Here is a 13,037-nt window from a genome sequence, read left to right as displayed (position 1 = left end):
ATAAGGTAAGTATTGTATAGAACCTGACTTACGGGGAACTTAAAGAAAATGAAATAAATGTCCATAAAATCTGTTGTCCTGCTCTACTCCTCATATTAATTTTAATATTAAATATATTAAGCTTGAGAAGCACAAAGTGTGCTCTTTATTTGTCAATACCCATGAACCAGGTTGGAAAAGTCTACATCTTATCTACAAGATGTAAATTACCTTTGAAGCATCAAAGATGTGAAGCTCCATCTAAGACAAAAATCCAGCCTATCTGAAAATATGCATGCAATCTTTGAACACTTATCAGATATTTTTTAATTGTTACAACCTTATTATCTAGCTACTATTGTTCTTTTTAAAGGCAGGCCTGCTGTGAGTGTATCTTTCTCTTTGAATGATACTAAAACTTCTGTTTCTTTTTCCCCCCACTGCTCTCCTCTCCTCCTCCTCTCCTGCTTCCTCTCCACATCTGCTGGTGTTTGTAACTCCTTTATTATGGGTGTGGCCCTCTCCATCAGCCATGTGGGTAGCTGAGCCAAATTCACCCACCTGCCTTTCTGCTGCCTTGCCCACCAGGAACCACTCCCAGGAATCCAGGTTGGTTGTAGGGTGTGGGGTACAGGGGATTAATACTAGTACATCCAAGTCATGACCAGGGCCTCCTTTTTTATTCTGGCATACCATGAGCCCCCTGGGTACCCAAGCCTCAGATATTTTACCCTGCTTTTGCAGGCTTCCTGGTTTACGGTATCACTTCCACCAGAATGCAAACTCTGCTGTGCACCTTAGCTATTTTTGCCATCAAATTGTACTCTTTCTGTGTCCTATCCCTTCTGGTCCTGCTATCCTCTTCTAGTTTAAAAGCCCCTAAACCATTAATAGGGAATTCAGTATAAAGCTCAGACAGAAATTCTTAGTTAGGCAGAGCTATCCTCATCCCGGAAATCACAAATGGAGGATGCTTTTCTATTTCTTTCACGAAGGCCTAGGCCTGGCAGCGCTTCTGGTAACGCTTCTCAGTGACTCAAATCCCCTCTTCTCGCAAAGGAGTGACCATCCAAGCCGGTGCAGCCGCCAGACATCTCTTCCTGCTAACCCTCACCCTTCGTCTGCATTGCTCTCCTCTGAGCCGCAAACAGTTCTTTAGGAGTTAGCATGTGAAGATAGCACGTCACCTGGCAAAGAGCACAGACTTCGGTCAGGTTCAGTTAGGCTTGGACCCCATGTGAAGGCACTTAGTTAACATATATTTAAAATGTCGGGGATAGTTGTTATTTGGAGGTCGCATAATCAAGTATTGTCCAGGCCAGCACTTGGACTAAAAATGAGTGTGACAGACTCACAAAGATGTTGAATTTAAAGGGACCTTAAGTCCACCCATTACTACCCGGTATAGCCTGGTTTACATTTTTTTGAGAAGAAAAAAACTCATGTCATTGTCATAGAAGCAAAGCATTAGAAGGAATGTTAGAGGCTACAGTGGAAAATAACATGGTATAGCATTGAGAAGTAGGTCAAATCTCAGATCTGTTATCTACCAGTGATAAAACTTCGGACTCTGTATTAACCTCTAATCCTTGATTTCTCATTTATAAAAAGGAGTATAGTTAAGTGACTATGCAAAATGCTTTATAGAGTTCTAGACACCTGCTGTGCATTAAATCGTGCTCATTTTTGTTAGAAATACTATAAAGAAGATTGTATACCAGAGTGAAGCATTTCCCTAGGTATTTTGGTGAAAGAACAGAAACCATTGGAAGCTGAGGTAGTTACTGGAACATATTCTGTACGAAAGCTTAGATGCAGCGGAATGCGGGGACATAATGAGTTTTGACCATCCAAAGAAATATGCACCTAAAACTTTTTAAAAATTAAGTAAAGCACCTTAGGGATAAATAATTCAGTAGTAAGCACCTAACAGCCTTCATGGATAAACATATATTTTGCAACATGAACTTAGCAACAGTGATGTATATATTTTTCCCTTATAGTAAAATAATATATTTGCATCTACACATTTATAGAATGTAAGTCTTAAAGATTTTTTCATAGCCCTTATTAAGAAAAGGAAACAAATGTAAAAGCTAAGCTAGCATGTTCTCTCACTTGATTCTCTTTTCTGAACAATGAGTTTTCGTTTCAAAATTATTTCTCAAGGTCTTGGTGAAGACTGACACTGTGAATAGCTTTTAAAGGTCCAAAGACAACAAAATTGATAGTAAGTGATTAAATGCATGAAAGCATTACTTGCCATCTCCTCTTTACTCAAAGGTATATAGATTCACAAAGCATAGCATCTGAAGTAAAGAAGGCTGTTCAATACAGTTCATTTTATAAGTATATATTTACTTTACATGTATTACATATTACTTTGTTGGTATTAACATTGTTCTATAGTGCAACTCTTTTCTTATGTTTCACTGGACATATCTGATATATCTGGTAGTGAAACAGTCTCCACTGAACAGTAATCAATATAATTTTTCAGGATAAAAGATTTCAGTACATTACTAGTAAGTACTGAAAATAGGAAATGACCTGCCATTGGTGTTTACTAATTATGTCCCAAATGAAGTAACAATGTTATAATCATGTCATTTTTTTTAACAATAAAGATTGAATTAGAGTGTAATTCATTTGAGGCCAGTCTTTTTGCTAAGAGTGAGCTAGTTTGTGGTTAATAACGAATGACCTTTTATACTCTCTTTATTGTCGTTTAATAATGCCTCACAAAAAATACACAAACTTAGGTCTTCAACAACATATTCATGATTTGAGAGCAAAAATAATAGTGAAGATGTCAACAACCTTTTCTTAAAAAGAAATAGCCTTCATTTTTAGATAAAATATCATAGTTTCTGTTGCATTGTTACAATGTCCTTTCTTTGAAGAATTATGGTGAGAACAGAGGTAGCAAGGTTTTTATTTTTTAATTATCCTTATTTTTGGCAAATGAAACGTTGGCCACCTTATTATGTTATTGTTGTTGTTGCTATTTTTTAAAAAACTTGAAAATTGCAATCTACAATTATTCAGCTGCCTTTAAATGTTGAAACAATGCATATAACAATGGTTTCTAAATATCTTCAAGGTTTGGATAGTTGTTTCCTTGGAAAAGTTTACTGAAATTCTATAGAATTAATGAGGACTTTATTGGTCTTTCAGCCACAAATGAACTGGTGACATATTTAATTTGAACAGATGACATGATAAGAAAATCATGATATGATGTCTCAAAACTAGACAAGAAATATATAAGTATAGAAGTAAAAAAAAGAGTAAACTTCTTACTTCTTATCTAGGAGATGAAACTAGAGAAGGAACAGAAGAGTATAAAAGAAAACTTTTGCACCATACACTTGTCAAAAATGTAAGACAGATTTTATTTGAGCTACTGCAGTAGGAGAGAGAGATGTCAGTGCAGAACTGAGCTCTACTTCAAATACAACAGGGAGAAAAGGGGGATTTATAGCCAGTGGGCAGAGTGAAGGGGTTAGTGAATGGAATATTTGTAAGAGAAAATATCAAGGATAGGGCAATTCGAGATTTGTTTAAAAGAAGGCTCAGAGTAGCCAAACTAAAGTTAGGAGGGAGTTTTTGCCAATAGATTGGTCAGAATCTGAACATTAGAGAAACTAACACATCATGTGATTTTAAAAACAAATCACATTTTGAAAGACTGACCCAAACCACTGTGTTTTGTTTTGTTTTGTTTGTTTTCTGTCATGTAACAAGTTAATCTTTTTGGCTGAGGATAAAATAAGAACATTCACTTTAGCAAACTTTTATTTTGAATCAAGCAAAGCTGTATTTTAAAATCCTCTAAATTCTTCTTGGAGTGTATCATTAAATTATTTTTTTTTATTTTTTATTTATTTTTATTTTTTTACTGATTTTTTACAGAGAGAAAGGGAGAGGGATAGAGAGTTAGAAACATCAATGAGAGAGAAACATCGATCAGTTGCCTCCTGCACACCTCCCACTGGGGATGTGCCCACAACCAAGGTACATGCCCTTAACCGGAATCGAACCCGGGACCTTTCAGTCCGCAGGCCGACGCTCTATCCACTGAGCCAAACCGATTTGACAAATTAATTTTAACCAGAACAACTCCATTCCTTACTCAAGATCTCTTCTGACAGATGTGAATTTTTTCCCCCAGTATTGAGATGAAAGGATTTAGAAGAAAGCTCAAGAATAAATATCCTTAATAGCACTGAGACAATCCAACCAATGGCAATTACTAAATTACAGTTTACTAAAAGCATTTTTAAGAGGGGAAGAAGATAAGGGCAATTGCAAATCTTATTTTTAAAAATCTGTTAAAATCATTAAACTTCACACTATGTTTACTTGATATGTTAGTAACAAACAACAGCAGCAGGATCCCTTTTCATTAGAACTATCCAGGGAAATTCTCTAAATTATCTCTTTAGATGTGGCTTATCCCACCATCTGTTACCACTGCAGAAAATTTAACATTGAATTCAAGCACCCTTTTGTTCATAATCCTTTGAAGCCAACCAGGATGCTCAGGAAAATAAGAACAAACAACACTAATAAATACTAACTGAGCATCCATCACTAGCTAGTGCTATTCTAGGTCATAGAGGGTCCCCTCACTTTCACTACTTATAGCCTAAAGGAACGGACAAATATTACAAAATTATATGCCATTTTGACAAGTGCTACAGCAAGGCATGGGTCTTGTATGTGCTGTTGTAACATACAAGAAAAGTGGCCATCTCACTTCTTGGGATGAAGTGAGGGTGGAGATATGAGCATGGAGATGTGAGGGTGTGAGTGTGTGCATAAAGCAATGGAGAAAGGTGGTAGAGGAGAAGCAGCCTCCTTGACAGAGGGAGGGAAGGAGGAAGGTGCAAGAGGTGATACAAGTGGATAGAGGAGGAATTATCCAGGTGAAAGGAGGGGGATTGGGAAGGGTATTCCTAAAAGAAGGAACATCAAGTGCAAAGCCCCAAAAGCAAATGAGAACGTGTACAGTATTTAATTCAGTATGTCAGAAAAGTGCTTCTTAAGCTGTAATGGGTCTATTAGTTACCTGAGTTTAATGTCAAAATGCAGATTCTGATTCAGTAGTACCAGGGAGGGACTTGAGTTCCTGGGTGGCTAACAAGCTCCCAGGTGATGTCAAGCCTCCTGGTTCACAGACCAAACTTTGAGTTACAACACACAGAGAACTCAATTCCAGGCACTGGATGGTTCTCTGGGGAAACAGCTGACTATAGCATAAGCCATTGTCATTATTGATGGTGACCTACTTAGTCACACTGCAAGGCTCATTAATGATTGCAGCACAGTGGCAACTTGGCGCCTTACTCAGAAATAACATTTTCTTTTTTTAATTCTTTATTGTTTAATTTTTAATTCTTTATTCTTCATTATTACGTATGCCCCCTTTTCTCCCCCATTGACCTCTCCCAGCCCGCCCCTACCCCCAAGCACATGGGAAATGACATTTTCTGTAGGAGAACATGCCTCTCTTCCCATAATATTTCTAAAGTCCATATTTCAAATTCTGCTTTTGTATCTTTTTCCCCCCACCTTGATCTCCTTCCTGATTGAAACCCATTTAGCAGTTTCAGCATGAAACTGCTCTGAAAGGATGTTCTTAATAAATATTGTCAACACTTGTCAAAACCAAAGGAAAATATCCCAGGGAAGAACTTGCAGCCTTACCCATTAGCAGCAAGTTATGAGGCCGTATGGTATCTTGACAGCAATTCTTTTAATGTCAATTTGAACTCATTTTAATGAATCCCCGAGTTTCATGTTGCTGCCATCTCTGCCTCATCCTGTAGCAGCCAATGTTCTGCTTCTCTGGAGACTAAGGCAAGCGTCTTTGCAAATACTCTAAAAATTCCATCTTCATTCCAAAGGCATGGGAACAGACTGTGCTGTGTTGTAAAGTCACCTACTGGAAATTGACACCCATGGTCTAAAAGATAAGTTTATCTACATAGAGTTTAGGATATCAGGCATCATTGAATTGATTTATAATGTGTGTTCTGGAGACTAGAAGATGCTTTCACTTTGAATTTTGGTGCAATGGCATTGAATCACATTTGTTATCAAGTAACAGACTGATTTTAGTCCCATTGTGTGACTCTACTGCCTCATTTAACTCTCACAACATACTAATATATGTTTTTAAAATTATTTTATGAATGCTATACAGACTTAGCTTTAGAACAATTGGAATGAGCCCTGAAGCCAAACAAGACTTTCAAATTCCCTTCCTCACCTTCATTCCTACCAGGATCTCACAATCATCTTATAGACAGAAGAACTTTCATACCAAGATGTATGTGGATAGTAGACTTACCCTTCCTTCCTAGCACCTGCCTAGCTCAGCAGTTCTAAAACATTTTTATATATAACAATTACTGTAGCACCTTGTCCACTCGAAGTCATACACAATGTGCTTTGTGGAAAAACAAGAAATTTTCCATGTGTGATCTTTTCCTTTTCTCTATGTTTCTGTTACTTTTGAAAGTTCATGCTCTTTTCATGGTATCATCCTTCCTTCTGATTATATATGTTCCCCTCATTTAAAAAATAAAATGAGTAAAGACAGAAAGACATTATTGTTTTAACACTTGCTTAGAAAAGAGGTTAACAAAACAGAAATAGACTCCTAGATGCAGAGAACAGACTGATGGTTGCCAGAGAGGAGAGGGTTTAGGGGGTGAGTGAAAAAGATTAAGGGATAAAGAAGTAAAAATTGGAAGTTACAAAATAGTCGTGGGAAATATAGTCAATAATAGTCAGTAATAACTGTATGGTGCCAGGTGGGTACTGAACGTATTAGGCAAAGCACTGTGAAGTGTACAGTTGTCTGACCACTACACTATACACCTGAAACTAATATAAAATAATATTGAATGTCAACTGAAATTGAAAAATAAATTTAAAAAATAAAATTAAATTGTTAGAAAGATATTAACAGAGCCAGAAGTCAGGCAGATGCATGGCACCCACCTAAGCACTGGGCTGCAGTTTTATATTCACAGTGGAATAGCTCACAGCGTCTCCCAATTACAAAAGTGAAGCCGATATAGAAATGTCAGCAGGAGGATTTGCAGCGGGCAGCCAATCACCAATCTGAAATGATTTTTTTATAAACCCCATTATGCTTCTTCCTGAATATGAAGAGGGCTCACTGGAATGTGTTCTCTTTTGTGTTTTGGCACAAACAGCAACTCTGAGTCACCACTGATGTGTGAGGTTCCAGCAGCCCAGCCGGGTGGGGCCAGCGGCAGCTCAGGAAGCAGCCTGGGAAGCTCCATCACGGCCTGTAAGAAGGTAACCTTGTCCAACACCACCTTCTACTCCCTGATTGAACTTGAACACTAGTTTAGTTTGACTTTTCAAGCACTTTTTCTAAAGCAGAAACAACAAAACAAGCAACAGAATACCCCACAATTTGTTTGCAATAATCCCTAGTGACATTAAAACATGTAATTCTTAGAAATGATCAGAAAACTCAAGCAGTTCAGAAAGATGTGACTTGAAAACAATAAGTGTCCAGGGCCACAGCACCTCAATTCCAACCTCCTCTTAGTCCCTCCTCCCACACTTAGCCAAGGGGACCAGCTTCCTGGATCTCCATTCAGAAAAGTCTTCACAGGCTTTGAATGGCACACCCTATATTAGACACCTAAGTCGGTATCTAAGAAAAATGCATGGCCCTTCTCCTTTTGATATTTTCTTAAAGAGAAGGGTGTGCTTGGCTTATTTATTAGGAGAAACAACATTGCATGTCTTAGACTATAGACTTTTGCAACAGTGAAGGGACCTGAAGAGAATTATGCTCAGTGAAATAAGCCAGTCAGAGAAAGACAAGCAAAATATGATTTCACTTATATGCGGAATCTAATGAACAAAATAAACAAAATAGAAACAGATTCATAGATACAGAGAACAGACTGACAGCTGTCAGAAGGGAAGGGGCTGAGGGGCTCTGTAAAAAAAAAAATGAAGGGATTAAGCAAAAAAACACAAACTTGTAGACACAGACAACAGTAAGGTGATTACCAAAGTGAAAGGTGGGTAGGGAAGGTAGAAGAGGGTAAAGGGGTGGTAAATGGTGATGGAAGGAGACTTGACTTTGAGTGGTGAACACACAATACAATATACAGATGAAGTATTATAGAATTGTACACTTGAAACCTATATAATTTTGTGAACCAATGTCACCCCGATAAATTTAATAAAAATTTAAAAAACAACTGATAAACAAATCTTGCAGAGACATTTGCAAAAAGTTGTCATTTAAACAACATAAAATCATCTACTTTAACAACTTTACCTTTCCAGCCAATTCAACTTAAGGGCCAGAAACTTAATTTCAGATTCAGTTATTCCCCTGGAAAAAAGAGAGTCATTTACTTATTTAAAAAGCGGGTCTGGGAACTCCTGGAAGAACTACTTGAAAAATTAAGACCAAAACTCGATCACTTATTCTAAAGGACTTCATCAGTATATATAATTGATGAGAGAGAGAGAGAGAGAGAGAGAGAGAGAGAGAGAGAGAGAGAGAGAAAGACTGATTTGTTGTTCCACTTATTTATGCATTCATTGGTTGATTTTTGCCTGTGCCCTGACTGAGGATCAAACCTGCAACCTTGGCATATCAGGACAACACTCTTAACCAACTGAGCTACCCAGTCAAGGCCAGTACATATATATTTTATGCTTACAATATATTTACAAATATATCTACAAATAGAAAAGTTTTAAATATACTCTCACACATTCCACAATTATTTCTAGAACAACCAGTAGTAAGTTGAACCATCTGAAATTACCTTTTTTACAGGTCAGACTGATGAAATGTTTGACAATTTCCTATGGTTCAACCTAAATACAGTCAAAATTCTGTAAGATCTTGGACAGAGATGCAATGGTAGATCACAAATCACACTATTGAAGCATTTAGAGTGTAATTTTGGAGATCATACTGGCTTCTCATGTGAAAAGTCAAACAAAATTCAAAACTCAAATGATAATTATATAACTATCTCACAATAAGTCAAGATAGTATAAATTAGGTGAAAAAACTAGTATTATGGGCATTAAAAGCTTAAGAACATAGGCAGACCCTGGGCCTGCAATAGATAGCAACCTTAAGCAGGAAAGTAACCTTAGTTTGGACTTTGGAGTATGATTAAGATTTGAATGAGTGAAAAGAATACTCAACCAAATTTAGGAAGGGCTGCCACAAACTAATGCAGAAGAACTCAACACTTTTGTGTACTGGTAATATAAATTTTTCATAGTGTATTTCTTTCATTTCAAATATCTTCTTAGGCTTACATAATAATTTCATTTAAAGACAGTTTAGCCCAGTTGGTGTGGCTCAATGGTTGAGCCTTGACCTATGAACCAGGAGGTCATGGTTTGATTCCTGGTCAGGGCATATGCCCAGGTTGCAAGCTCGATCCCCAGTGTGGGATGTGCAGGAGGCAGCAATCAATGATTCTTTCTCATCATGGCTGTTTCTATCTCTCTCTCCCTTTCCCTTCCTCTCTGAAATCAATAAAAATATATTTTTTAAAAAAAGAAAAGACAGTTTAGTAGACATATATGCCATTCATCATACACCATGTGAGTTCTAATAGTTTTACTTCTTTTGGAAACAGTAGCTCAGCAATATTTTCTTCTTTGTATATAGAACATATACTCTCAATAAAAAGATATGGACCATTGAATGATTTATTACCCTTATTTTATTACTGCAAGCTGATTTAAATGATTATGGGTCAATTCTTAAAATCTTGTAAATCACAGATAATGGGACTAGGAAAGTGAGGATCTATGTGTTCATATACATATATAATGTATGTTCTGTACAAAAGAGGCAAAAGGAACAAGGACAGCTATATCTTAGAAAAGCTGTCCAGCTGAATCACCACTCTTCACAGTCAATCACCTTTAATAAGAGTAACATGGAATGCATGCATATAAGCATAACCAGTGGACATAAGACATTGGGGGATAGGGGAGGCTAGGGGACTGTCTAGGGCGGGGGGATAAAATGGACACATATGTAATACCCTTTGTAATACTTTAAGCAATAAATTAAAAAAAAAAAAAAGAGTAACATGGATAATTGAAATCCATTGGTAATTCTCCAGACTCATTTCATGCAATAGCTTCATCTTCTTTCCCATCAAATCTTCTTATCAGAACTGACATGTTACTAATTTAACTGATGAAAGAAATAAAATAAGGGTCCAGGAGAAAATACATTAGTCAAATAACCAGCCTTTGAAAAATTACAAATTGACTTCATTTTTTCATTTGCTTCCTGGTGAATTGTTAAGGTTTTCAGGAATCCTACCCAGATGCAATTGCTTCAGCTTCTCTTTGCTGTTGGAGAAATGTGGTCACTGGAATTCATAGCTATGAAAAACTTTGGCATCTGAAAAGAGACATTAGTAGATTTATTTGAAGGAGGAACTCATCTATAATAATAAAAGCATAATATGCTAATTAGACCTGACATCCGTCCTTCTGAAAAAAGCCAGGGCTGTGAAGGAATCTCGGGTCCCAGGTGCCTGCCAGCGGTTGGAGGGAAGCCCAGGTCCCAGGTGCCAGAGGGAAGCTGGTGCTGGCAGTCAGGGGAAGGAAAGCTTACTCTTGCACAAATTTTGTGCATCAGGCCTCTAGTTAATATATATTTTTGTCAGTGAGGGACTGCCTTTTCCCAGACTCAAAGTGACCACACCACTTCTTCACAATTTAATACTGTCTTAGAGTTTTGTTAATAGACCCATTTTTTGCTCTCAGTAGTTCTGCTATGCACAATAAGTTATATAGTTATCCAAGCTCTAGCCTCAGAATTATCTTTTCTTTACTGCCTCTCCTTTTTCTGATATTAGGAAAGTTATGAGATAAATTCACACTGAAGTGTTAGTGCTTGCATGGCTTAGTATAGCTTTGACAAGTAAAATCTGTTTTTATTTAACTACTACTACTACTGATGAACTAGTACCATTGCCTCCCTTAACTGACATTGATAACTGAGCCTATTGAACTTGGACGTGGCTTCAGAATTCTACCCATCATGAAGCTCCAAGCAGATACAGTCAATTTATCCAAATTGGACTGTAAGGTAACCTCTATGTCACTCTAATTTAATGAGCATGAAACCAATGGAGAAATTTTAATGTATGAAATATGATTCTCCAAAATAATGCATTTAAAATTATAGAATTTCAAAATAGTACAGAAAAATGGGAGCAAAAGAGTTGCTAGTGGACAGTGAATACTAGAACCTTCCATAATATCATTTGAACTGTATCTCACACAAACATTGCCTGGTGTTCCCCCTTCTCATGAGACCAGTCCTTCTTGTAAGACAATACAGCCACCACTGTTAACCTGAATCACAGGGATTTTCCTTTAGATGAGCTAAGTGATTATAAATGCTGTCCTTTTACATATGTTAAACACTAAGTGAAAGATCTTTGCATCTCCTTAAAATAAATAAAAATCTGTTATCTTTAGTTTGGCAGTTGGACGTGCGTAACGAACTTGAACTTGGAATTTAAAGACCTGAGTTAGATTCCCAGCTTTCTCCTCTTACTGTGTGATCTTAGGCCAGTGACATAATTTCTCTGATTCAGATGTGTTAGTGTTGATATGATGTTGAAGGTTTGTGTGTAAGTACTTGGCACACATAGTTGATGCTCAAAATTTTTAGTTGATTCCAAATAAATGATCTTTACACAGAGGAAATGTATTGCAATAGAATTTTAAAACTAATTTTAAAAGTAATCTGAACACAACCTGCAGTGTGCCCTCATTGTTGAATATCTGTTAGATTTTCCTCCACGTTGAAAGCATTTTAGTCAATGTCATATCTCACAATAGCTGGACATTTTCAATCCATGCTTGACTTCATGATCTGAAGACCTGCTATTTGGGATATAATAGAACCAAGTCTCTGAATAGGACTCATTCAAGGAAAGAATTGTTGGAGAAAATCAACACCCCAAATATCTTCTTTTTATGTGATGTTAATGAAATCCACCTTAAACTTCTTCTTACCAAAGGCAGCAGACTGAAAACATTTCAGTTTCCCAGAGGCAGAGTTTGATCTTTATATGACTTCTGATCAGCTCTTTGAAGTCTCGAGAGCATTCTCTGCTGTGACCAGCCTCCTTTAAACTGACTTAAATTAGCTGCCGATATTGGCACAGATACATCTAAAGAATGACAGAATGGATGTCCCTGAGTGCTTCCTTTTATTCTGTAAAATACACTTTCATCTAAGCCCATATCTTTCTGATGACATGTAATTAATTAAAGCAATTCAATTAAGGAGTTCAGGCATGGGCATACAAATTGGGAGGCTCATGCACAGTTTGAGCCATATCTCTAAAGACATTTTTATTAGTCAGAACTGTATTGCTCTTGACCAAAAGCCTCAAATTTCAGGAAGCACATGATGAAAAAGAACTATAATATTCTGTATCTGTAGAAGCTGTTTCCATAAAGGAAGGAAGAACTTTAAAAAAAATAAAATTGAGTAAATAAAATTGAAAACAAAATCAGCATAATTGAGTGTATTTACCTTTTTATGGAAGGAAGACTCTAGGCTTTTCCCCTTGGAGTATAAAACATGCCCAGCTCTGTAAACAGTTTCTTCTGACCAAGCAACCTGGCAATGGTCTTCAAGCCCAGCTCTGAATACCTTATCCAAATTTTGTCAAATGGCTGGGTGTCCTGCGTTATTGCCGTTCTGCAGGAATAATCAGAGGCACTGAAGAAAAAGGGATATTTTTAAGAAAAGAAATGGAATTGTCTTAGTAAAAGTGATATTTGAAAAAAGTGAATCCAGTAGATCCAAAGCTGACTCCTTTGAGCAAAGGAAGACTGAAATCTTGGATCTCAGGAGAGGCATCCTTGGTGTGGATGGGAGAGTGGGGAAAGGAGAGGCGAGACCTGTATACAGACAGTGGGAGGAGAAACAAACTGCTGAGATGCGTGCGGGAGTCAAGATCAGCAGGACTCTT

General features: G+C 37.1%; 1 protein-coding gene across 3 annotated transcripts in view; it reads left to right on the top strand.

Moving 5' to 3' along the window:
* The window catches only part of SPHKAP (SPHK1 interactor, AKAP domain containing), a 108,399-nt gene that overhangs the window by 19,505 nt on the left and 75,857 nt on the right, over positions 1-13,037 (top strand). For 2 of the 3 annotated variants that reach the window (XM_081095504.1, XM_081095503.1), the window contains exon 2: positions 7,212-7,317. In XM_081095504.1, the coding sequence (XP_080951630.1) occupies positions 7,212-7,317 (106 nt within the window). Of the gene's footprint in view, positions 1-509; positions 589-7,211; positions 7,318-13,037 lie in introns of all 3 variants that reach the window. The other variant, XM_081095502.1, reaches the window with a different exon arrangement.

The sequence above is a fragment of the Myotis nattereri genome (assembly GCF_964212035.1).
Source record: "Myotis nattereri genome assembly, chromosome: 7".
Taxonomy (NCBI): Eukaryota; Metazoa; Chordata; class Mammalia; order Chiroptera; family Vespertilionidae; genus Myotis; species Myotis nattereri.
This window is presented reverse-complemented; position numbering and strand designations above follow the sequence as displayed.